The sequence below is a fragment of the Leptosomus discolor genome, chromosome Z (assembly GCF_034619465.1).
Source record: "Leptosomus discolor isolate bLepDis1 chromosome Z, bLepDis1.hap2, whole genome shotgun sequence".
In the NCBI taxonomy this organism is placed as follows: domain Eukaryota; kingdom Metazoa; phylum Chordata; class Aves; order Leptosomiformes; family Leptosomidae; genus Leptosomus; species Leptosomus discolor.
The window spans coordinates 66,160,750-66,188,242 of record NC_141419.1 but is presented as its reverse complement, the minus strand read 5'-3'; the positions used below and the strand labels follow the sequence as shown (position 1 = coordinate 66,188,242).

General features: G+C 38.4%; 1 protein-coding gene across 1 annotated transcript in view; it reads left to right on the top strand.

The window, feature by feature from the left end:
- The window catches only part of CERT1 (ceramide transporter 1), an 80,867-nt gene that overhangs the window by 18,364 nt on the left and 35,010 nt on the right, over positions 1–27,493 (top strand). The window contains exon 3 of the mRNA XM_086480479.1: positions 10,805–10,921. Coding sequence (XP_086336605.1) covers positions 10,805–10,921 — 117 coding nt within the window. The remainder of the gene's footprint in view (positions 1–10,804; positions 10,922–27,493) is intronic.

Here is a 27,493-nt window from a genome sequence, read left to right as displayed (position 1 = left end):
CAAAACCTTCCTAGACACCAAACCACAACAGGATCTACTTGGATTTTGTTTTGGGGCGGTGGGGAAGTATTACAAATAAAGTGAATTAGAAACTGCAACATCTCTTGTGTTTTTAGTACATTTTAAATAAAATGTATTGTAAACAATGAAGTATAATGCTTTCTCTAAAAGTTGCAGCAAGCACCAGATTTAGAATTTTAGGATACTGCTTAGAAATCCCCTTACTTTTCCCATCTTGATTTGAATATCGAGAATTCCAATTAGTGAATATTAGTAGGAGAGACTAATGATTGTATTGGGAAAATAAGTCTCAAATGGAATAAATGATCAAATATAAAATAAAATCTGTGTTGCCAATGCTGCTAGCACGCTTCTGTAAAATTCCAGACCTAAGATACTCATTAACCAATGATCTGTTAGTGGTTAGAAACAAGGACAGTGTGTTGTAGTCCAAGATGTCTGCAAGACAGGATTTATTATGGTACCCATTGTATATAATCTTTGAATCATAACCAAAGTTGGTATGAGCCAGGAGCCTACGAGCCAAGGGCATGTTCCTTGACCATACATGGTCAATTTGAGGAGTGGTCGAGACCTCCGACTCATGGACTACCTACCCAAATTATAACACCTACTCAAAAGGGAACAATAGAACGCTATGACAGAGGCTGCGCGATAATTTGCATCAGAAGCGAGAAAAGAGGAACCAATCATCGAGAGGATGAAATTGAATATGCATTGTACAGACTGAATATGTATGAATTTAATAGATAAATATTTGTTGATTGCAATGTGCAGGCGGACATCTTTGGGAAGGATCCCATGTCCCCAGTGCACACGATGAGCATCGTTAATAAAGGACGTCTCTACTTATCTAACTTTGTGTAGGTAAGTTTTTCTTACCCACTGCAAATTTGCAACAACTCCACCCTGAGAGTTATATCTAGGATAGTTAGTGATATTAAAAAATACCTTTGCAAAATTAATGGCTTTAGTAACTTTATTTTTTATACTTCTAAGGCCAAGTGTCTTCAAAAATAACTTGTAGAGACAAAAGGATCTTGATGGACTTTTATAATGACACTGGGTGTACATGGCAAGGGTGGGGGGCTGCTGGGTGGCCTGTCTGAGGAAAGGCCAGCTTGCCTCGAATAGGACACAGACAGTTCCAGCTGGCTCCAGTGTGTCCACCACAGAGCATAGCTGAGCCCCTCAACCACTGTGGTGGCACCTCAAGGTAAACATAGTTAAAGGGCAAAAATACTGCTCAGCAGTATGTGAGAAAGACGAGGGAAGAAAAGGTGTGAGAAGCAGCCCTGCAAGCACTGAAGTGAGAGCAGGAGGAGGTGCTCCAGGTGCTGAGCAGACTGCGGAGGAGAGCACTGTGCAGCAGGCGTTTCCCTCCAGCCTGTGGAGAGGACCACACCAGGCCGGGCGTCCACGCTGCAGACTGTGGAGGACCCTGCCACTGTGGCTGGGTAGGCCCTGAAGGAGGCTGCAGCCTGTGGAGAGCCCACGCTGGAGTGTGTTTATTCTGAAGGACTACAGCCATGGAGAAGAACCATGCTGGAGCAGGGAAAGAGTGTGAAGAAGGAGCAGCAAAGTTAAAGTGTTATGAACTGACCGTGACCCTCATTCCCCATCCCCCTGTGCCTGAGTTTTTAGTTTTGTTTTTTTTTTTCCTCACCATCCAACTCTAATTGGCAATAAATTAAATTAATTTTCACCAAGCATGTCTGTTTTGCCCATGATGGCAGTGGGTAAGTGATCTCCCTGTCTTTATCTTGACTCACGAGCTTTTAATCTTACTCCCCCTGTACAGCTGAGGAGGGGGGAGTGAGAGAGAGTGGCTGGGTGGGGGTCTGGAAGCCAACCAGGGTCAAGCCACCACAGTAATCTAGAGTCGTTATAAACATAGCTCGTGATTAATATACATGTTTGAAAGAATATGAAAGGACAAGGATTGTTCCTAAGCAGAGGGAGGAGTTTGCTGCATGTACTCAGTCTTTGGGAAAGGAAGAAATCTCTAAAGGAAAGTATGATGGTGATGCTTGTTCAGAGGATATAATGTTGAGGATGGACAGACCATTTGGAATAGCAGTGTTCAGACTGTATTCTGAAAAACAAGCAGTGACTCCAGAAAGACGTATGCTAACTAAATACTTCTTAGTATTTAATAGGGCACAGAAGATCATGGTTTTAGACCTATCTTGTCTGATAAAACTCTAGGAAGCATAATACTCTTTGACAAAACACATACTTTGATTCACCTGACGGAGAGGATTTTTCCATTGGTGATTTTAAGCACTATTCACCATATAGAATACAACTTTAAAATCATCTCTGTGGTACTTCATACCACCATCCTTCCTGTTCAGCTAGTTCATAAGTTAGCATGTTTTTAGCTGTTTTAAATTTTGTAGGGAGTGGACATAATTCCTCTACAGTTTGGATCTGTCATGGATTAAATGCTTTAAAAAAATTATTTTAAGATGTGCTCTTTTTGAAACTTGGCTGAGATTTTTCACATGCTTTTTTTTATTAGCTGAATAATCACAACCTTTGCCAATTCCAAACTAGTTTTACATGGACGCGAAATGCAGTTTTCCTGTGTACTTTTAAAATGTATTCCTTCAATCATACAGCACAAATCTTAAACAAACGTTTTTATCTTTGGGTTTTTGTTAGCACCTCAACGTAAGTACATACAGAAAGTATTCATAAAACTTTTCTTTTCTGGCATCAGATGGGTTCTTTTTTCATTTGCCTCCACAGTCAAAATACACACTTCAGTGTTAGCTTCACTTCCCAATAACTGCAGTCTTTTTCTTACTTTGATACATGCTGCTTACCGAAAATGGTGAAGAGATTTTTTTTTTTTTGTTAATTTGATCTTGTTACCGGTTCACATTGCTTTAACTGTCTTCCCGTTTTTCTGTTGCATCAGATAAGCTACTTTTTAAGGTCCTCAGCATCACATTTCTCTAGCTCATCGTATAAAATGTTACACTTTCTCTCTGTTTAACATGTGATAGTGTTTTTGTCCATTGCTCCCTAAATTATGAAATACACATTTCTTGTTTTGTCCAGTTTGCTGTCTCCTGTTGTGAGGAAGTTACCTCATTTATGTGTGAACACGGTCCTCTTGAACTTCTGGCTGTTTCAAAAGTAATACCATGTTATAGATGCAATTAAGTATATTTTGCTAATTGCTTGTGCCCCTCTATCATTTCTTGTTCTATACATACTGTCCCCGAATGATCTTGTGGATTTCCTTTTGGAAATTAGAGGTGATAGAGGGGCTTTTTGGCATCTCGATGGATAGGTACAGGTCCAGAACCTATTGAATCACCTGTGAGAACATACAGGCAGATCTGTAGATTTTGCGAGGTGGTAACTGCTCTGAACTTTTTTTTTTTTGTGGAGGAAGTGGTAGTTTGTTCAGATAGTGTGTAACTGGAGGAGGATTTCAGGAAGTTGCAGAATGATGCAGAAAGGAAGCTTTTTCCTGAATTCCATGGGGATGATGGAAAAACTAATCCACAAACTAGTGGATAATTTGTATCTTGCATTGTAGGAAAGTGACGCCATTCATGTGTGAAAAGATTGTGTATTCAGTTCTGAGCTGGCAAATACTGGTTATGATAGCCTGGCTTGCATCTGGTTTTCCGGGATATAACTTTTCGTATCCACTTTTGTAAGAGATATTTATTTGCAATTGGTGGAGACTGCTATCTTTAGAAGTTTTTTCAGGCGTGTGAATATGAAGAAGCTTGTAGAGTTGCAAAGTGGTACTCCAGTACTGTCCCATCAGATGAAGGAAAGGGCAAAATGCCCCAACTTGTCTTCTGAGTGGAAGAGAAGTGATCTTGGTATGGTGTCACTATGCACATATTAGCGGAAAAAAAAAAAAAAAGAAATTCAGTAAAATCTGTAAGCGTGGGTTACAGCATTTGCATCAGTGGAATATATGCAAAACACTTTACATAGGAAGAATAATCTTAAGTCAGTTTTACTGATAGAAGGCATTGTTTGTTTTTTTAAAAGCTGAGAATTAGCATTTTTAATAGCTTTAGATACTCTGATACAAGGTATATAATTTTAGGCCATTTTCAAAGAAAAATTTCCAGTTTGATTACAAAAATTTTAATTAATTTTCTCAATTTTCCGTTAAGTACCTTTTGACTGACCTAATCCTCAAGCCTACCTGGAAAAAAGAACGAGAAGTTCTGTTAACTTGCATTGAGCTTCACTAAGACAAGACGGGGTGGGGAAACATCAGGTTCATGTTTTAGCTTAAAGCTGCTACTAAAGTCTTTGATAATGATTGAAAGCTAACTGATCAGCAGAGGAATTCAGATTATTTGGGCTTTTTCCCTTAAGAGAATTTTGTAAAACTTGTAAAGTAAACCAAAATGCATCACTTTACAGAATGCCTTTTCTAAAGCAATGATTTTTCACAATTTTGCAATAGTTTTGTTAGAGGGAATAAACGAGGTAGTACTTAGTATTTGCTTTTATTGTAAAATTACTCTTCTATGAACATAGTCCTTTTCCAAGATTTTATGGCTGTGATAACTCAATCCACAGAAAAGTAAATAATGTGATGTTCTAACAGGATGAATGAGCATTAGCATTAGAGGTTTTATGGAATGTAGCTTAAATGTGACTGGAATTTAGAAATTCAAGAACTGTATTCAGTAGCTGAATGGGTTTTCACATTTAGCCATGGGCAAAATCAACATGCAGCTATGCTAGATTTTTCTTAATCTTGTATGAAAAAAAATTACTTATTTGCATGACAAGAAAAAACTACTACTATGTCAAAGCTTCAGGGGTAAATAGCTTTGTACTGCTGAATTAGTTAAATACAATGCCTGTCTTCACGCAGTTAATATATGTTATTGCAGTGTCTAACACTGGTGTATTTGTAAACTACAGTTATCTTCATAGCCGTATATGGTATTGTTTTGTAAATAACTGTGAATTGTGAAGCTAGGCTAGGTAACATCCTCTGTCACACTTAGCTAGTGACATTTGTGCCAGAGAGAACTAAAGAATGGCAGTTCTCATTTTCTGTAAGCCTCTATTGTTTGTCTTGTGTCCTAGTGCCCTGCTTGGTATTTTCTTAATAAGAAAAACCTTCAAAATTTTTAAGTTCACCGTAGGGAAGTTTTGGTTCTGCAATGGCAATAGCAGCACAAGTACACTTTAATAGTTGTGATATGCAGGCTCGAGTTGGATCTATGAACTGCCCTAGCTTTCCTCTGTAGGGAAAAGAAGTAGTACCATTTAGAGTAGTGAGAGAGCAAGCAAAAGTTTCTTTGTTCAGGTGTTGGGTTTTTTTCTCATGGAGTGCTCATGAAGTTTATAAAGTATATAAAAAGACTTAAGCTTCCCTGTGTGATTTGCTTTAAGTGAACCAATGTTTTTCAAGCAGATACTGCTCTGAAGCTTATTTCATGAATACCTCCGTTTTGAGGGCTGTATAGCAGGCAGGATTCTGTGGCAATGCAGTCAGCTATGACTCATGAGACCTGAGCTGGCTATGGACTTCCTCAGCAACTGTAGCCAAGTAAATGTTTCTCTGTGTAAACTGTTCTTGCTTGTTTAGAAGTTAAGAGCTAGTATCAAGTTGATTTTATAGAGAAAGATCTGGGACACTTGAATACTTGCGAGTGCCTTTATTTTGGCAGGATTCTCTGCAGGTGCCTCAGAAGAAGGCTTAGGAGGCATACAGAAAGGGTGTTTGGGGTGGCCTATTCCTTGCAGCAGATTCTTGCATGAAGTTATGATTTAGCTGTTTGGTTTGTTTGGGTTTTATTTATATGCTGGCTCTAGAAGGAGCCCTTGGTGTGCACACAATGTGCCTCTGCCACAGACTCTTAATGTCTGCCCAGCTCACCTTTGAAAATGCGATAAAGGTTTTCAGGTGCTCCCATTCACAGTGTCACGTCAGCCTGGGTTTTGTTCCCCAGTGCCCCCTCAATGTATGTACATAACCTGCTGGAGGCTGCTGCAGGGCAGGGGTGTTAGGAAAAAGCAGCCAAAGTTCTCCAATGTGCTTTAGGTCCTGAAGGTGGATAGTGAACTTGCTTCCTGGTTCCCTGCATGACTAATATACTCCTCTTTCTTGCCTTACCTTGGTTGTGAAAGGGCTGTAGAACATATCCTGGCCTCAGCACAGGTCCTTAGCGTGTTACAGATGAAAATCCCTGTTTATCCTCCAGCATCTTGTCAGGCGGCTGGCTAAGAACTGTACCATTTTATAAGCTCCTCTGAGCATAAGGAGGAAAGTGAACACTAGGCTAGAAACAGTGAACCTCAGAAAAAAAGGAGATTTAAATGAAATGAGGTGAGATCTGCAAGAAGAAAGTGAAGGGAAGAGAAATGGAAATACTTCCAGCAAGTGTAAGGAGAGGCTCAGACTAGTCTGAGGAGGATCTTAAAGGAATAAAGGACAGACCTGAGAAGTGGTGAATAATACTTAATGGTCTCTGCTAGATGCAGCTGCAGAAAAGAATAAAAGCATTTTTAGCAAGAGGGAAACCAGAGGCAGATTGTCCATAGCTTAGTGGGGAGGAGAATATAACAGATGATACCCAAAAGTTATGTACTGAAGTCTGCCAAGTTATCACTGAAGATAAAATGTGAACTCATTCATGGTTGAGAAGAGGGTTAATCAACATGAACATGATTTTTTCTGTGTTAAGAAAAGAACAGGTGACTTGTGGTTTTTTTCATTTTTATTTGCTTTTGGTAAAATGCATAGTAGTGTACTTGCCTTTCATGTTCAGTTAATACAGTGTTGTTAAGGTGGAGCCTGTCTTTAAAAAAAAGCAGAGGAAAAGCAGGGGAAATAATGGGTCTGATTTCAGTTGCCAAAAAAAAAAAAAAAAGAAAATAGGCAATGAATAAGTACTATAAGATGGCAAATAGGTTATGTGCATCTTTCAAGAGCAAATCATGTATCACCTGCCTAACTTACTTTTGAAGCAGTATTTAGCTTTCTTAGTTGATATTTTTTATCTTTAGGCAACTTGTCTAACAGGACTGCCTCATCAGCTGGGTTTTTTGTAACACGGAACTGCACAGTGAGCTGAGTATAACCCTAGACCTGATGTTTAGATGGCCTGGTCTCTTAACTATAGGTAATGCAGAAGTATGCATGCAATTAATGGCCCAGAAAAGTGTTCAAAGGTTTTAGCTAGACCTCAAGGGAAACATACTACAGAATCACAGAATGGCAGGGGTTGGAAGGGATCTTTGAGGATCATCTAGTCCAACCCCCCTGCTAAAGCAGGTTCGTCTAGAGCAGGTTGTCCAGGACTGCATCCAGACGGGTTTTGAATATCTCCAGAGAAGGAGACTCCACAGCCTCCCTGGGCAGGCTGTTCCAGTGTTCTGTCACCCTCAGAGTAAAGAGGTTCCTCCTCATGTTCAGGCAGAACTTCCTGTGCTCCAGTTTGTGCCCGTTGCCCCTAGTCCTGTTGCTGGGCACCAGTGAAAAGAGCCTGGCCCCATCCCCTGGACACCCGCCCTTTAGATATTTGTGTTGATAAGGTCCCCTCTCTGCCTTCTTCAGGCTAAAGACCCCCAGGTCTCTCAGCCTTTCCTCGTAGGAGATATGCTCCAGTCCCCTCATTGTCTTAGTAGCCCTCCACTGGACTGTCTCTAGTAGTTCCCTGTCCCTCTTGAACTGGGGGGCCCAGAACTGGACACAGTACTGCAGATGTGGCCTCACCGGGGCATTTCCCTTCTCTGTCTTAGCAACAAGCTATAGATTTTCAAATATATTAAAAGTTGCTATGCAAAGAAAGGGAATACATAAACCTGCCTCTGAAAAGGGCAAGAGGTGATGGTTAAATCACATTAGAATATATTTAGCTTAGAGATACGGGGGGGCGGAACAAGGATGGTTGTGCACTGGAGTAAGTTGTGTCTGGAAGTGTGGAATCAGTAGTACTGCAGGCTTTTAAAATCAATTTTGGCAAATCTTTCGTATTGTGTAACATGTAATTGCTTTTAACCTCTCTCAAAGGACTTCAGAGAGATTGAGCAGAGGAATCCTTTCACAGCAGGAAAAACTTGATAGCCAATTCTTGTACACTTGATTTTTGGGTGTTTTTTGAGAGAATCTTCCGTTGTTGTAGATGCATGTCCCTCACCACTGTTTGGAAGATGGGTGGCTGGGAACAGGCATGTAAGTCTGATTCATTGATGTGGCAGGTTTGCTGCCCTAAAGCATATAAACATCTTTCTCATATATAGTAGTAATAATGTGGCAAATACAGATTGAGGAAGAAGGGCCTGAACTAGAAGACTTGATGTCCTTTATTGGGTTTGCCTGGCAAGGTTTTTGTAGCAAGGGGGCTACAGAGTACAGAGGTGATTTCTGTGAGAAGATGCCAGAAGCTGCCCCCATATCTGACACAGCCAATTCTGTCTAGCTCCAAGATGGACCTGCTGGTGGTCAAAGTGAAGATGGTAGTGCCTCTGTGATAACACACTTAAGAAAGGGCAAAAACTGCTGCACAGCAGCAGCTGGTAGACAGGAGTGAGAATATGGGAGAGAAACAACCACGCAGAGACCAAGGTCAGTGAAGAAGGAGGGGGAGGAGGTGCTCCAGGTGCCGAAGCAGAGATTCCCCTACAGCTTGTGGTGAAGACCATGGTGAGGCAGGCTGTCCCCTGCAGCCCATGGAGGTCCACAGTGGAGAAGATATCCACCTGCAGTTGCTGGAGAACCCCACACTGGAGCAGGTGCATGTGTCCAAAGAAGGCTGTGACCCCATGTGGGACCCATGCCGGAGCAGTTAGTGAAGAACTGTAGCCTGTGGGAAGAACCCATGTTGGAGAAGTTCATGGAGGTCTGTCTCTCCTGGGAGGGACCACTGGAACAGAGGAAGAGTGTGAGGAGGAAGGAGCAGCAGAAATGTGTCATGAACTGACCGCAACCTGTCCCCTGCACTGCTGGGGGGAGGAGGTAGAGAACATAGGGAGTGAAGTTGAACCTAGGAAGAAGGGGTGGGGTGGGGAGGTGTTTTGTTCTTATTGCTTGTTATCTTACTCTGATTTAGATGGGCAATAAATACATTGATTTCCCCAAGTTGAGTCTGGTTTGCCTGTGATGGTAAATGCTGAGAGATCTCCCTGTCCTTATCTTGACCCAGGAGCCTTTTGTCATATTTTCTCTCCCCTGTCCAGCTGAGGAGGGGAGTGATGAAGCGTCTTTGGTGGGCACCTGCTGGCTAGCCAGGGTCAGGCCACCACATGTTCCTTCTTACATCTCTATGTTTTGTGATTCAGTGAAGGCAAGGAAGTGTATAGAACCAGTTTTGAAAGTTAAGCTGAATTAAGTTGAGATGGTCAGGTGTTAAGTAATTAGTAACTGCAGTTGTTTGGCTTGATTGCTGGTTTTGTTAGTTGCTGATTGGTTTTTTTTTCCTGTGGGAAGTTTAAATGTCTTTATAATGAACTTAGGTTTGGATGCTTGACCAAATATATGCAGCTTTAAAAAAAAAAAAAAAGTGAAGCTTCATGTGCTTCTGTTATACTGTTCCTAGCTCATTTTTCCTTTGGTAGTTTGGCTTCTGTTGTCTTTTCTTCCTCGTTAGTATATTTAAATGGGAAAGATTCTGTGTTACATGTAAGTGGCTTCTAATTTCCAGATCCTTTGAAAATAAGTCTCACTGACACTGGGCTGTTGTGCATGACAACAAATGAGACTTTCTCCTAGATTTTCTTTTGTGGAGTGTTTCATGAGTGATCCTTTAGTTGTCTGCAAGATGAATGTATTCGCAGAGTGTTTTTTATATTGTAAAGGATATTACTAGCATGTGTAGACTTCTCTTTAGTGTCCAGAATCAATATTTGTGGTTCTTCAGGTCGTGTCATTTGCCTTAACCTTATAGCCTGTTAGCTTCCTATGGTTATTTGCATGTGTAACTTTTCTTTGTGTTTGAATTCAAGAAGGTATTCAGCTATACCTTTGTTAATGTTTCTTTAAGAGTAGTTTCAAGGGGGTGGGAGGGGAGAATGTTGTGCTTATTTGAATGTTTGCTAAAGGTAGCTTTGAACTGACAGTGTCAGGGCACATGGCAGATTAAATCTTTTTGTTTCCCTTTACTTATCAGCTTCATTGTAATGCTAGTAAAAGCTTTTTTGTGTTTAAGGCACATGACCTGAAAGTTAGATGCATTTGAGTGGTGATACTGGAAATGATTGCATGTTGGTCCCAATTGTCTGACAGTTCTGTCCTACACAGTGAAAATAGTTGAGGCAGAGGGTGCCACAGCTCCCTTTAGTTCCCTATCTTCCTTCTCGTTTTGCTATAGTTTGCTTTTATGTTTTTATGCTGATGCTTTTTGCTATGAGATATGTATTCCTTCCATCTAAAATCAATACTGATAGCAATAACCTTTTTTTTTTTTCCTGCTTTGAAATTAAAAAAAAAGGTATATTTTCCCGGTTCTGTCCAGTAGTTATTTTGCTGAAGGATGAAGTATGGTCAATGTATGAAGTATGAAGTTTTAGTCAATGTTTGTGTGGACCTTTTTTGTGACAATTTTGTTTGATAAGAATGTATTAAACAGGCTTTTCTATTTCAGAAGACTGACATAGTCGTTATGAGAATATATGTTCATTGAGACAGCTACATAAAACAGAATTTAGAATCTAGGATGAATTCAAGACGGTATAGACCAGGTTTTCTAATTACAGTGTATTAGAGTGTCACAAGACTGTGAAGTATTGTTGATCATGTTGCTAATTTTATCTACTCTTACACTCTTTTCTGTCACAGCCCCATGACTTTGATGAATGCAGATTTGATATTAGCGTAAACGATAGTGTATGGTACCTCCGAGCTGAGGACCCAGACCACAGACAACAGTGGGTAGATGCAATAGAACAACACAAGGTATGTTTTTTTTCTAATTTCCTTTCTCACTCCCTCATTAGATCTGGTGGTGCTTGCAGAGAGTTGTAAGCTTCCCTGTACAGTCATTAAAGTACTCAAGGTATTTATGACAGCTGCAAGATTGAAGCTGTGTGTTACGTATGTTACAAATGAATTGATTTGCTTGTTCTTCATAGATAAGAGAACTGGGAGCGAACAACTGTGAACCTTTCTTGAGCTCTCCAGCTTGAGAAAGAAAAAGCTTGCATTACATTTGAGTGACTTTTTAATGGTTTTGTCCATCCTCTCTCACTGATTATTGAATTGATTCTTATCTGTCCTAGATGTTAAACTTGTTAGTCTTAGAGTCAGTTCTCCTAGGTTATCATCTGGTTTTGGTCTCCTCTCTTTAATCATTTGGCTGCTTTTACTGTATCTGATTACTGACTTTTGTCTCCTTGTCTATTAAGGCCCTACTCTTTGTCAGCATTCTGGTTCAGCTTTCCTGATCTATTCCTTATGTCTTCCAGTGCACTCAGTTATTTTCATTTTACCTAAAGGTCTTGAAGGTCAGGTATTTTAAAAGTACATACCACACAAAACGTCCATTATGTTTTCGGGTACAAGATAAACTCAACCCCTCAGGGCAGTGCCTAACTACAATACCTAGCACAATACAACTTCTGCATCTGGGTTATACAGGTGTTACAGGAGTACAAATTAAAATTGGTGTTTATGTAGGTATGTATTTTTACCTTGAGCTTCTTGAGGTATTGCTAATAGGAAGTGTCACCTTCTGTTGGGCAATCCTTAAATCCTTAAAGTAAGCAGTACATGCTCTTAAATGTAAAGTGCTGCGTTTCGATAATGGTTCTCTTAAAAAAAAGTCATCTCAAGTACAGTATTAATCCATTTATAGCTTGGCATTTTGCTTTCACATTTCAACAAAGGTAGCGTTAAAACATGTAACCTCAAGTTGCAAAACCAGGATTCTTTTCTGTAGTGTAGTGAAAAAATACAAATTTAGCCATGGAGTATTCTTGAGATGAAAATACTGCGTCTTGTTACTGTTGCAATACCTGAGAGAAATGTCTCAAGAGGATACACTGAGCAAGTTGCTGGATTACACATCCGTAGAGATGACATCTAAAAACTTTTACAGGCATGAGGGTCTTCAGGTACGGGGTTGTTGGGACATGGAAGTTGATAATCCTGGTCTAAAATTCAGACTAGATTTGATGAATGATTTAGCTGGTGAAATGCAGAACTTATCCTGAAGTCCAGATAAGCAGAAATGCAGGCTGGGTCATTGCAATGCTACCATGCAGGAACGAATGAGGAAAAAAATGCAAATCCTGGCTTAAAATCTGCTCTGCACAACCTCAAAGGGAAATTTTTTCATGTGTTCTTTTCCCTCTTCTAACACTGTCCTTAACTGTTGCTGAGTTCTGAGGTGGCAGTTTTATGGAGCCACCTATTTATAATATGAAAGTATGAAGTGTCATAGTTTAGAGTTTGCCATTGTATTTGTAAGTTTGGAATTGTTTAAAGAAAAAAAAAATCCACACTGAATTTTCTGCTCTTGTGTTACTGCCAAGCCCCTATCTTGAGGCATCTGTTAGCTTTTCTTTTCCTGTCTGGTATTACTGGTAAACTTAAATTATTTTACTCAACCTTGTTTTCAGATTGTTACTGATTGTTGACGAGCATGAATCTAACATTCCAAAAGTGACCTCCCTCTGTGAAAAAGCCTGATGAATTATGCAGTTTTCCACTTAAAAAAAAAAAAAAAAAAAATCTTCTTTAATATTGATTTTGGTTTAGACAGTTTAAACTTCCATGCTTTGCAAGAATTTGGTGGTTCTTTAATAAGCAAAAAAAAAAAAAAAGTAGTAACTTGTACCAGATACCTGTCTTCACATTTAAAGGAGTAGAATGAGAGCTTTCTGGGATAATTCCACTACCCAATTTTTTCAGTATTTACTTAGGGTTAGTATTGGGATAGGGGTAATGAGTACTTTTTAAATTTTTTTGTTAATGTTATGTTTCTGCTTATTGCTAAAGGAAGTCAGCCATGTGTTCTGGCTGAAGAAACTGAAGAAAAGCATATCTACAAGTAGGAAGTGGAAATAAAATTATTTCTGTATATGCTAAACTGACAAGAAATAGTTCAGTTTGTATCTTGCTGTCCTAGTGTAGTAACTGGACTTGACGGTTTAGAATATGATGGCTTTTTCAGTATGTGCAGTTTGCATTTTCATGGCTATTTGATGTTTTTCGGTTTCTTGCATACTCCTTGTTACTCTGTAGGGTTTACAGTATTCAAGACAGAGCAGTTGTTTTTATTCTTAAATGGAGAGGAAACATTATGGCACCTCACTTCTAAATAAACTGTCAAACCATGTAATATATTAAAGCAATACTTTATTTAAAAGCATTGTTTTTGTAGTATGCAACTAAACACCATGATCAAGACAAGGCAAGGAGAACAGCAAAAGGTGATGCAGTCTTGTAACAATAGCTTGGACTCGGGTTAAAATTATGGAATTGAATCTCAGAAAATCATGAGTTACTAGCATTTTTTTCCAGTGCAGTATTCTGTTGTCTTCATAATACAGTAGCAACTTCATGTGATGATGTTGTAGGTGCTGAGGTGCATCTGTTCTTACTAGCTGTTCCTACTAAAATACATCGGAAACTCAGACCGGAGACCTTGGAAAAGTGCTGTATGCACATAAATAGGTGTTTGATGTAAATAAACATAAAACAGGAATGTCCAAATCCAGTTTTCAATCTAGATTTTGAAAGAACATGTCTCCAAATGTCTTGTTTCTCTATTTTCCATATTGAATGGTTAGTTCTATATCCTATAATTTATATGCAACTTTGTAGGAAAAATATACTGGAAAAACATACTGCTTCCTAATAACATCGATAGGATCTGAAAAACAGATTTTCTTAGCCTGGAAGTTAGTCTCCTATTTTTCATTTGAATTTGTACGAACAACACTTCAGTGATCCTTAGTTTTAAGTGTCTTTTCACCCTCCTTTAATTTTCTTCAGCTTTTATGGAAGTTTTATGTCTCTACACTTGATTGACAGTAGAAGAAGATGGGCTTTTATGAGAAAAAATACCACATTTCACCAAGAAGTTCAGATTTTTGTCTGCTTACTCTGAAATTTTCTGAAGGAACTTCACTGGTCAGGTTGTCAAAACTCAAGCAAAAGTTCCTTGACAAGCTGTTGTTACCAGATAAAAATTGGTTTTGTTTGAGAACTAGGTTCTTGAACTGACACACAGTAATTCGAATAAAATTCAGAGAGGAAATTATTTCCTTTACTAAGCAGTCATTTTGATTAACTTTAGTCTACTGCTATAAAAAGTACTTTTTTGTTTGTTTTTGAAGCTCTTTGTTGCTTACTGAGTGAGTGGGTAGTTCTGGTAGGCTGCTTAAGCTGTTTGCTAACAAAAGTATGTCTGTGAGACTTACCGTAGTATGTCACAAGGTTGTTTCTTTAGAGTATGAAAGATGGACTGAAACTTTGTGACTGTGTTTCATTGTGCTCCAGAGAAAACACTGATTTAAAATTAATTTTATATTAAATTTTAGTATGGGCAGGCTTAGAAAAACTCTGTGCTTAGCAACACCAATGAGTAGCTGCTAGTCAGAAATGTAAAACATCTAATGGTCAAGCATAAAACCTGTTAGAATTTGCTGGTTTTTTTCTTATTGTTGTATTAGCCTTTTCATGTATTGAGGTTCCTAAGTGCTTACTAGATTAAATGTTTAAAGTACCTCTTCTGAAATGCCTAGTAATCTCTATGAACTGGAGGAGGAAAAAGTGAAAACAGCAGTAAAGACCATTAGTGAGGTAAATGAGGAGATAGTTCATGTGTAACCAGAAGTCCTTTCTTCTACTTAAATGTTTCATTAAATGTACTGAACGGATATTTATCTGTAAAATATCTGGTTGTAAGGGTGTGTATCATTAGGAAGTTTCTCTGTTCTCCTACCCTAAGAGGTAGTGAGGTCTAGGATGACTGATGACCTTTTCTTAGATGGATCTAATGGCAGCTGGATCTAGTGGCAATGTATATTGCTGAAGAACTCGAGACCACACTAGGTTTCCACGTATCTTCAGGTTAAAAACTGTTATGCACGAGCACCAAGGTATTGATGCTTTTGAAAAGTTGTTCTCTTCTTAAACAGTAAGTTGAAGGACCAACTCCAGGTCTCCACTGTGGTTCAAAAAGGGAGTATGGAATATCTAACCTAAGATTAGAGAAACTGGCTTAAATATTTAGTCTTATGCTGTGAGGAAAATGTCTGAGTTTACCTGTAGAGAACATGGACTCCTACAGCATAATATTCTAACAAATAAAGTGAATGTGTGCTATATAGTATGAATAAACAAGATACACTTTCCATTTCAGTGAAAAAGTAGTTATTTTCACATATTAAACTTAGCCAAAGTTTTAGTTCTTTACCATCTACTCTGGCAGAGTAGATATGTTAACTTACAAACTTGCATTACTTCCCAAAAGTATAGATGAGGGGACTGAATTGCTGTTTGCTGTGGAACCATCTGGATAATTAAATTTGTTTTGAGCGAATTAACTTGAATTCCTGAGATCCAGATAATGATTTCTTGTATTGTTAATCTAACACCCAAGTTGAAAACTTGCTGAGAATTTGTTTAGAAATTAATGTTTCATGAGAAACTCTGCATCAGCTTAGGTTTGTCCCATTTTGTTCCATCTTAGTTTTAATTTTTTCCACACAGATTCTGCATGTGTTCATTATTGACTTTGTGACTCTTCAGCAAAAATAAATTGACAGTGTTTTAAGTCTTGGATTTTATCAAGTGTTTATGAAACTGAAATACTGTTTCAAGTCTTGCTGAACTTCTTACAATACCTGTCTTTGGTCAGTCAAACTGGAAAAGGTTGTTCTCCAGAGGGTGTTATCTAGATATCCAACAAGTTTGTCATGTAAGGAGTAGGTAGATTCCATTTTTCATTTTGAAGTGATAATGTACAAGCTGTTTATAGCTAGAGCAGGAGGCATGAATTTCAAAGTTGGACTGTGAAAGGCATCAAGTGGCTACCTTGAAGGAGTGACTACTGCATTGTTTTTACTGTTGATTAGACACTGGGAGGAGTCAGCTAGTTAGAATAGGGTTATACAGAAACATCAGGAAGAGTAATATTTATAAAATGTCTCTTTTCTAGCAATTTTTTCCCCAGATAGCTTGCAGGGAAGGTGTGTGACAGCCTCGGGGGTCAAGATAGTTTAGTTTGTAAGTAGTTCTAATTTTGTGTAATTCGTAATATCCTACAACTTGTTTGTGCTTCACATCCCCGTTTTTTGCATTGTTTAAACGCAAATCTAGTTAAAGTGGTGAAAAAACCAAAAAGATGGATTTGGCAGCTAGTAAAGTCAAATTTGGGCATAAGTATTAAACCAGTTGATTCACTTCCTTTATTAAACACTGGTCATTTCTAAACAAGTAAACTAGAATCGGGACATTTAGTTTTGCGAATGTTTTCTGAATATGGATCCTGATTCATAGATTAATTTAGAAAACTGCAGAGCAAACTTTGAACAGCATAATTTTGTTTGTAGTTAATAAGGGCACTTTTTGCAGTGTTGTTGAGAGGAAAAAAACCAACAAACCCAAACCATTTTCAGCTTAAAATTTTCATGCAATGCTTTTTAACCACAGAAAATGTCATTCTTTTTTTCCACATAACCTAAAAAAAGTTAAGTTACCTTATGCACAAAGTATTAAGAGTCATTAATTTTACCCTTAAGGTCATCTGCATGTTGTGTTTTCTCTTGTCAATGTACTGTTCTAAAGGAGTGACTGAACCTGCTGGTAGACATTGAAAAATATTACTACTAACAGCAATTGTGATGTTAAAGCAGAAAAGGCAGCCAGTAGGTGTTTAAGGAGAGGATAAGGGATAGAGGTGGGCTTTTGCTATTCTAACATGAATATAACAGCATACAAAAGCAAAACTCCCAATGGCTTAAAACAGAGCATCATAGTGTTGTGCACTTGAGAAGCATGTTAAAAATAACAAAATAACCCACAGAGTACTCATAAAGGAGCCCCCTCAAACTGTTGTAGTTGTTCCAGTTCGAAAAGGTTGAATTAATGTCAGATTGCTTAAATTTGTTGGTAATACAAATCAGCTTCTTGGTAAACAGGATTGAAGGACATCAGGTGAAATATTGAAGTACAATATTAAAGTATTTCTTAAAATTAAACTTGGCCTTCTGTCTTTGTGTTGTTTCTCTTATGAACTCAACTGTAAGAGGTTATGCAGGAGTGACTTTTTTCAAACTCAGAGGAAACCTTAAATTTCACTTCCAACTTGATGTTAAGCACCCAGAGTATCTCAATTCCCTGTGTTTTGTTTTGTGATTGACTTCACCTTCAGACTGAGACCCAAGTGCATCTACCCATTCCTTCAACCTAATAGCTGCCTTAAGAAATTTCACATTAACAGTATTTAAAGTCAAGCGTTTATTTGAATACTGTGTGTAAATATTGATGTATGAGATTATTTATACTTAGCTGTGTTAGAAAAGATTGGAAAAGGCTGATGAAGGTAACCTTCTCTTACTACCATTTTATTAGCAGTGAATGCCAGAGGAAAAAAAAATTTCTGACGAGTTAATCTGGTCAGAAATCAATATCAGAGTTTTATTTTGTGGAAAATAGAGCTCGGGTTATCAACAGGAAGGGAGAGTGCAGAAGGGTACTACATATTTAAGTTGTCCACAGGCTTTCAGCAATTGTGAGGAGAGCTACAACATTCTGTGAAGAAAGGGTCACTTTCTCCTTTTCTACATTTCTAATCCTGCCCTAAGATTGAAGTAATTTACTGACAATGCCAATAAAGGCGTGCAAATGAGTAACTCCAAATCTGTGTGTGTTTGGGCTGAAACTAACATTAGTAAGATAATTCAGAACTAATAGGAAAGTATATGCAGAGTAGGGATGCTGTAGAAGCATTTTGATTCAGCATACTGATGTAACCAACTTTTTAAATAGAAATTAAATGAGAAGTATTAATTTTTGCCATCAGTAAATAGTTTTGTATGTTAAGGTGAATTTTACTTTGGCTGATTTTTGTGGAGCCTCTGAAGTAAGTAGTTTGAATGTTTATGTAGGCCATGTTTAAGTACATGATGAAACACTGTGCCTAACAGTGTTCAGAAGTCTACATTGATACTACAACCTTTATAAATCTAAATTTTTTGCTACCAGTTTACTGTATTGCTTACAACTAGGTACTGTCAAGTAATTTCTAGGAAATTATATCTGTTCTAATGTGGTGAGTGAGTGCTAATTATAAATACAATTTTGTTGATTATTTTAAAATTAAAACTTCCCAATAGCGTAGTTTCGGGTATGTCATACAAGAGGGAGCAACTGAAACACTGTCTGTTACCATTTCTCTATCCACTTTCTCTCCTGGAGTTCAGGTGTTTCAGTAAAGTATGATTTTTAAATTATTTGCTTCCTCAGCAGTGGTTCTGAGGTCTGAAAAGGAAAAAAGAACGTGACTCCCTAATGTGTTAATTTTTTTTGGCCTTTCATCTTAACACCAGTTCTGTCTCTGCTTCCTCTCTATACCCGTTCACAAATAAGACTGGCTTAAGTGGAAGCACCAGTGCAGATGAAGGACAGCGCAGGAGGTATGGGAGTAGGTAAATATTGCTTAACTTTGTTTTTATTTCTCAAGTTCACAGTGAGGATTGTGGGAGAGTGATGAGGAGGCCTCAGTTTTCCTCTGTTGATATCAGTGGCCTAAGTGTTAGAACAAGTTTCTTAAGTAGTGTCAGCTATTGTTCCCAATCAAATTGATTTGGGTTGCCTTGTTCTGTTGTCTAATGCTCTGCGGCACATCAACAAAGTCTAAATTTTTCTGTTCAATGCTGACACTTTGGAATGTGTACAGTACTTTATTAGTTTCTGTGATAATCACTCCAGAAGCTAGTGGCCCACTGTCACTGTGGCGTTGTGAGGCACTGACTTGCAGCAGCAGTGCAACTTGCCCAGGAGGAGGCTGGAGGATGGTTGGATATCTGTGTTAAACTGTAAAAGGTTGTTATCTGTTTAACAGATTTAAATGTGTAGGCAAGTCGCTGCTGAGTGGTAGAGACATGTGCTTAAAGGTATTGCAAAACCACTGTGTGCTGGTTTGAAACTAGAAAACCGTGAACTGTTGCTCAAGCTTATGCAGAAACTTAGATCTGCTCTTGTTGCTGTTCCATCACTGTTGTATGTTGACATGAAATATGTAATTTAAGTTCTTGTGTATTCACACTTGACATCCCCCTTCAAAGCTGAATTTGAAGTGTTTGCAAAAATACTACCTGATAACTGAACAAGAAAATAGGTCCAAGCATAGTCTTCTGAACTCTGCAGTAATAAGTGTATTTATTTTGGATTTTGTCCTAAATCTCAGACTAAACTGGGAAGTACACAGGAGAAGGATGTAGCTGTCTGAAGTCTGAGCACCTTGTCTAACTTTTCAAGTTCATTTGTCCTTTAACTGTGAATACTGACTTTCCGTTTTTCCTCTTCAGTGATGTCTGACTAGCATAGTATCAGAGGAGAAATAAACCGAAGAGCCCTCCTGAAGGAGGAGTCATAAAGTTCATCCTAATTCTTTCCCTAATACAAACTGAAGTCATCCTTATTAGATACCAAGTTTCATTGTAAGTTGGACTGGTAAGTGTTGAAACAATGAGGGGTTGTGTGATCATTTTAGCCTGTTTGTGCTGTTAAAGGGATTTCTTCTTGCCATCCTCATGGAACATGAGATTTCCTTTATAGAGTAGTCTTACAGTCAGTCTGAAGAGGAGATTATTCCCTTAATCTTTGCAACACTTAAGATTTCTTGTCTTTCTGTGGGACAGAACAGCTCCACATTCCTCAATTGTTCATGTGGACATCTTTTACAACTCTCTGATACCTTGTATGGCTCTCCTCCAAACTCAGTCCTCATCTTTCTTTGAGGTACAGCACCAAAACTGGCCTCGATATTCCTACTGAGTAGTTTACAGATGTTGTGTAGAACTAGGATAATTTTGTGGGTCTTGTAGACTACCTTGTTTTGCAATACCATGATTTTTTTTATTTATTCAGCTTGAGAACCACTACATCTGATTCATCTCTAGAACTGTCTGCAAATTGTTACTTGTCCTGTACTTGTGCAGTATATTTCCTATAACCAAGTAAAACTTGAACTTCATTTTTCTCCAGTGTACACAAGTGTTAAGTTTTTTCTGCTCTTCTGTCTACTTCAGCCTTTCCAGCTTTGCCATCTTGCATTTTGGTTTCTTTCCAGAAGTAATTTTTTGTGCTGCTGGGGCTGGGTTCAGTTTCTTAAGTGATTGTGCTTCTTCTAGTACTTTCTAAATTATGGAGACTGGGTGAAGAAAGGCTAGATTGTGTAGTGGTATCTTGGTTGATAGCAGAGTTGCTTGTTACTCTGTTGCGTGCTGCTTATCTGAGTGTAAAGCTGTATACATGTGTGCACTTAAGATAATCTTAAATCTTTGTATCTCTCAAAGCTGTGGTCACTGTCTGCCATATGTTCCTAATTAAAGTTTTCTCTGCCATCTAGACAGAGCATTAACAGGTAATCTTCATAATCTTAGTGGAGGTCTTGAACTCTAATTTTCTCAAACCCCTACCCTCAAAAGGTAGTGAACTTAATGGTTGAGGTGGTTTACTCCTTTCACTTAGCTACCTAAATATATTAATCGACTCAAGATTCAAATAAAGATTAAAGTAACTTTTTGATTACAGTATAGCCAGATTGGTGAACCAGGGTGTTCTGAACAATCTAAGGAATGCCTGAAAATTACAGACCGAAATGCAAATCAGCAGAGCATTGCCTTGTGGTTGCAATACCATGTGAAAGAAAACACTGTGAAAAGTGCTAACTTGGTATCAAATAATATGAAAGGCTTATGAGACTACTGCTAAGCTGTTAGGAGTATGCCAGTCAATATTTTTGTAATGCTATTTAATGAAGGGTGATGTACATGGCTAAAGTAAACTTGATGCCAAGTCTAATGCTGAGTCTTGAGGTGACCGAAACTAAGCTAGGCAGACTCAACATGCAGCTGGCTGTGCAGTAAATAACTGGTCTTATTTCTATAAACAAGTGGAATTCCAGTAGTAAAGTCAGTAGTTTATTTTGTGAAAAAAACTGTGGTAGATAATTTTAATAGTATATACTTTCATTTTAATAGAAATGAGGGTAATGTCAATGTTCGTAACCAGCAGAATGACACATGGTAGTTCTAGGAGTCAAGCTCCTGATAACAGAGTAGCAGCATGTTTTTCCATGGTCTCCCTGAAAACAATATTGTTCATTGAGAGAGACCTGTGTCGAGCTTGATTTCGGTGGTAAATGCCCCTTCAAATCAGGATAAGCTCTTGGTATGAAGAACAGAAAGTAGAGTTGCAATGTGGAAGTAGTGAGTGGTTAAACAGTTAAAAGTTGACACTTGCAAAATAGATCTGCATGCTGTTTGCTCAAAATTATTACTCATCAGCTCAAACAGTACTGTGCATTAACAGTGCAGTAGGAAAATCTTGGCTACTCTGTATGCCTCCATCTACCACGTGGTCTTTTTTCTGTCTAAAAAGACTTTAAGGGGTGTTTTTTCTTCAGTGAACTTTCTTTACAGTGAAACTCATTGAGTTGATATTAACAGACCAAAGTTACACCCTAGCTGTAGGGAGTAGATGCTGCCCAGCACATGGGTGGGGTGCACAAGTAGCAGTTAAACATATTCAGTAACATTCAACAGAGGTAAATGTTTGGCTCTTTTGAGAGAGTCACGCACACACCCCCCACACCCCCCTGCCCTGTGCCCCTCCTTAAAAAGAGAATAACTGCAGGACCTAAGATGACTCTAAAGAGCTGGAGGAATTCTTTTAAAAACACAAGACCTAGGGCAGCTTTTCCTTTTTCAATTCAATGTCCATGTGCCGTTATTGGAAGCTCTTAAGGTAACTCTTACAATTTCTACTGTAGGACAACAAAAAGATCCTTTTCTCTCTCTGAAAACAGATAATGCTTGAAAATAGGCATTTGCTATCACTTTACTGTCATCTAAGTAAATGGACTTACTGCAGAGGAATCAAAATTCTGGTGTCTTGAGCATACCTGTTCGAATGGGAAGGCAGGAAGAAAGGTTTAATATTTAACTGCTAGATTGATTGGTATGAACATGGACATCAGAAAATGTTAGGGGGAGGGAGGAATAAAGAGAGAGGTGTCCCATCTTCTTTCCCCCCACCCTGTAATCAGAAATAACTTGTGGAGATGTGTGTATTACCTTAAAATTGCTAGTTTAAGCAAGGAAATACAGCTGAGGCTGCTCAGCTTCTAAGAACTGTTTGCCCCTGTTGTATGTTATGATGCTGGTAGTGAAATTTGTAGATGATGTAGAGAAGCCATGCTTTCAGGGAAAGATTGGATGGATTGCTAAAGTTGTTAGTCCTTTACTGGAAATAACGAAAGTTTCTTTCTTTGAAATTGAATAAAGTATGCTCTTTCAAGGAGGAAAACTAAGCTTGGGTATGTCTTACACTTTCCATTATTTTAGCACTGTGATCAGCAGGAACTCTTAATACATATGATATTGCTTGTCATTTAATGTTACTAAATTTGCAAAGTGCACTTATTGCTGGAAACTGTATCTTTCCTGAAAGAAGACTTTAGGGGAAAGCCAGTGAATCAGCAGTTTCAGTTGACTACACAAGCGTATGCTGCAGCAAACCTGTATGCTGTCACTTCTAAACTGTTGAAACTTCCCTTTTAAGACAGAAAAAAATAATTTTGTCTGTCCTTGCACCCTTTTGCCACTCTCGAGCCCGCATTTGAACAGGAGCTGTAAGCTGCAGCTTTATTAATAAGTAATTACAGTTAAGACTGTTTAAAGATGGACTAAAGCTTTCAGTCCATTCCAGCCCAACACACTCGATTAATTATAAACAATGCAGATTGTTTCACTTTGACCAGCCCAATCTTTCTTTGTCTGTGTGTTCCAGTTATGTTTCATAACAATCACTTTGGCTTTGAAAATAGATACTAAAATTCTCTGAAGAATGCATCCTTATGGGGTGGAGGCCTGGGTATCTAACTGCACATGCTCTGAGCAGGAGGTGGTACTAGAGAATATCTTGCAACCTGGTCATTCTTTCTCTATGATAAACCCGCATTTCTTATATTGCAATTCGGTTCTTCCTTGCTCATGTCATAATATTTTCTACTTCACAGCAAAAGAATTCCTCATTCCTGTCTTGAAATGATCCATTTGTAACAAAGTGAAGTTTTATTGCCTCACTTTGCTAGTTTTCAGGCTTTGTAACTAAAAGATCCAGTTAAACTCTGTCTCCTTAAAGTTTTGCTTTGTTCTTGCACTGTTTGAAAGTGCAGCTTCCACTTATTTACATTCTTGTTTCTACCTGACTCCAAATATGTTAAAAGAGGTTAAGCAGAAAATAAAATATGTATTTCATGTGTTTAGTGATATTTGTAGGTTTGAGGAAATGTGTTGGGTAAACCTGCCATTTTGAAATATAAAAAGAAAGTGGAAGATAAGCAACAACAGCTATTTAGACTACACTTCCCATAATCTAATTGAACAACACATAGGACTTAAGGTTTGTGCAAGTGTATTGGTATTCAGAGACTTACTGGGGTGGTTTGTGTTTTAATTCCTGAAAAGAGGCCGTCATGCCTGCTAGATGCATGACTTTAACAGATCAAGAGTGTTCAGCTGACAGTACCAGTCATACATAGCCTCTCTTCTTGGAGTATCCAGGTAATGCACTTGGAGTAAAAACATTCTCCATTATGTGTTTGGGCTTGGTCATGTGAAAAGGAAGTCTGCAATATGTGACCTGAGGCTGCAATTAGAAGCAAAACTCGTGCATCCCCTCGCTGGAAAGGTTTTCTGCCAGCCTCATTGATTTGTAGTGTCTCAATATAGAATGCTTCAAGAAAGGTCTTATCTCTTTATAGTTCTGCGATACACAGGAAATCTGCAGTTTTCCTTTACTGTCCTGGACTGTGGGTCAGTTTTGAGTCTGGAGTGCTTTTGAATGTAAATACTATAGCTTCAGTTCTCTGCCATGTTTATGGCTGCTACTTTATCACACCTGAACTCGACTGTATGCAGATCTGTCAGAGTGTCACTGCCATGCAGAAAGTGTAGGGAATACCTTGCCTACAGTCAGGTGGGAGTCTCCCTTCCCTCACTTAGCAGTGGAGTGAAGTCAGCTTTTGCTGTTACCTGCTTTGAATTGCAACACATTAAGAATATGACCATTCTCCTTAAGTCTTATGTCACTCCCCCATACACACACACTGGTATCAGCAGGCGATAGGATCAGTGGTTCGAGCTGATGTGAGCTCTTAACACATGGGTTGCTTTCTCATGATGAATGCTTCAGGGATGTACTGCTGTAAGGGAGTCAGTAATGGGATTGGACTTTAGCAGTATATCGAGAATATATGGGTCTACAAAATAATTTATTCTGAGGACATACATATTTAATGTGTTTCTGCACTGTTTCGTAGTACAGTGTGCAGTTAAGGCACAAGTTCTTGCAGAAAATGCTCGTACAGCTTGTACAAAACACAGTGGTGCTGTCATGAAACAAGACAGTTTACTTACTAGAAGCCTGAGTTAGCATAGGCTGCTAAACTGCTTGTTTTTATCAGTAGTACACTATTCTCTAGCTAACGCTTATTGCAGAGAGGTTTTTGTGTTGGTGCCAATACTACAGTGGCATAATTTATCTTGTTCATACTTTTTTGCTGCTCTGGAAAGCAGTAAGAACAAAGGTGACACACAGGTTAACGTACAACCTAGTGATAGCCAACAGTATTAATCCTCCATAAAACTGGTGATAACGCTTATTGTCAAAGTCCTGAGCATTTTAGAGCCTAGATCTTTTGGTTTGCTTTCTTCTTGTGCACTAGAAGCAGCTTTTTGAGAATGTTTTTCCATCAGTTCCCAGGTTTTCCTTCAGGGGCAGGGTAGGTCAGCTCATTGTTGAGACCTGTGCTGTGCTTGAAGTTGTTTTTCCTGTTGTCTTGCACAGAGGGTGTTTGCTTTCAGCAAATAAAAGCAATCTGTTTCTTTTCTCATGAATGAATAATAATAGTGTGGGGGGTGTTTTGTATTGGCAGATTAAGTTGAATTTAGTATTTTTGCTGATAGGTTTACTGATGTTGTGTGTAATATCAGATAACATTGTAATTACCAAAGATTGCCTTTCTGAGAGTTGCGTTGCATAAAACAGTTTACAAGCTCCTGAATAGGGTAAGATACTTTATTTTAAATAAGTAGTCTGTATCATTACTGCATGACTTTTTATGGGTTTGGAAGGGGTTAATTGGAACTTTGTTTCTTCTGGTGCTTCTCAAAGTGCAGGTGCATACAGGGAAAACTAGTTTTGTGAGAACCTATTTAATGTATACTCTGTACATGAAGAAATCCTGTGCCTGATCATCTGGTTGGTATACAAAACTCCTTTTCATGATGAGCTGTCTGTTTGACAGCTGCAGACTAATGGCAGAGCAGTTGAATGTGAAAGAAGAGTCTTGTACTTGAATGTAGTACTTGAGACAGAGGTGCCCAGTTTTCTTATGTCGTATATGAAGTGTTCTACTTTAAAGCTAAATATATTGAGCCAAGCTACTTCATGTTAGATGAACTTGTAAGAAATCTGTGCCTATACATTTGTCAGTGTTTAATTTGGTGCTAATTACTTTGGACAATCTTAATTGGAAATTAACACGTGGTTAGTTGGTTCACTGTTTCGAACTAGCTGAGATGTGTAACTTCAGAATAATTTCATGAATCTCTATTAAAAAATCGAATTCACTGTTCTTTCAGCAATAGATGTCATTGTTACTTCTTGCATACTGTGCAGAAAACTTTATCCTCACTTAGCAATGTGTCTCAAATGTAATTACAAAGGCTAAAGGTAAAACTGTTCTGGTTGTAATTGTCTGCCAAGGGCAGGAGGTTTATATGCCCAGGGACTGAAACAGAAACGGGGTAAGGGTTACTGTTGGGCTTTGACCAACAGTAACCTTTAGACGTGTCTATTTCCTTTGTGCTGGTTCTCTCTAGTGGTCACACAGAATATTGACTTGAGGAAGTTAAACCCATCAACGGGTATCTTTTCAAATGCTTGTACATGAATAAACTTAACGCAGAAGTAATATGGGGTGTGTGAAACTTAATTTGCCCAGTCCTGGCCTGTTAGAACGCAATGTGTTTTGGTGTCTTGTGATGGGAGGGCATGCTGTCATGGTTCAGGTAGGTGATTCAGTAAGCTTTTGGAAATTAGCTGAATTTTTATGCTTTTGGATATCCAGATGTGCCTTTTACTTGAAATTCAGAGCTCTTAGCATAATCTAAATTTGCTTCTAAATTTTTTTGAGGTGGCAACTGCACTATATGCATATATTTGCCTTTCTGTATTTGGGACTAGGTCTTATGTCTAAACAGTTGAAGTGTTAAGGTAATTTATCACTTCAGCATTTTGCTTTTATCAAGTTAGACTTGTTCTTGACCCACAAACTAACATGAGAATTACAGAATTGTAATCCAAATCATGTTTTCATTTAACTTTTTAAAAATGTTTGTATGATTGTATATCAGGTGTTTGACTTGCACCTGATCTTGCAAATGTTTCTTACCACATAAGATCTTTTCTGCTTGTCATGCAGAACTGTTCTTTTTATGTTTATATTGTTATCCTTTCAGAACTTTGTAATTTATACTTCCTATCGATACTTTCTATCAAGTGTGTTGATCTTTTGTAAAAAAAAAAAATCACCCTTGGACAGAATTATTGCCTAGTTAGTTTGAGCTTGAGACATGGAATCTTTATGTTGACAAATTGATGTATGGTTTGAAACAGGCATAAAGCTTCTACCAATGGCAGGATTCTGTGTGCATAGAGTTTTTAAACCAGGCTGGGCTTCATTTCTAAACAAATGTAATTTTGACACACATAGGACTGTTTTTATGAAACTTCAACCCTGTACAACCTCAGGAATCTGAAGCTATATCAGGAATGTGACAAAGAGATGCATTGCCTGGGGAGTCCCATATTTCATACAAACTTTTTTATTCAACTGTGTAATGGGTGCAGTGAGCCTCCCTTGGTTTTGAGGGAAGTGGATGTTGAGACCTGGTAAAAAACAAGGGCTACAGCAAGAAGGAAATAACTAGAATAGTGAGTAGATTTTGAAAGTATAGAAAAAATGTGTTAGTTTGATAAGGTGTGAGATACAAAACAAGCACTGTGGTGAAAGTAAACTCTTTTCCCCTTCCTTTTCCTGAATTACTGTTGTAAGATTGCAGTTTAAACTGGATGTTCTCCATGGTTTTCCTTTGGGTGCAAGATGAATTTTTCTTAAATCCTCTGTCAAGCATAGTATGGACTTTTCCAGCTTTGACAGTTCCAACTTCCTTCATCCTCCAGTGCTTGCTACATATTGCATACTCAGGGGTACACCAAGCG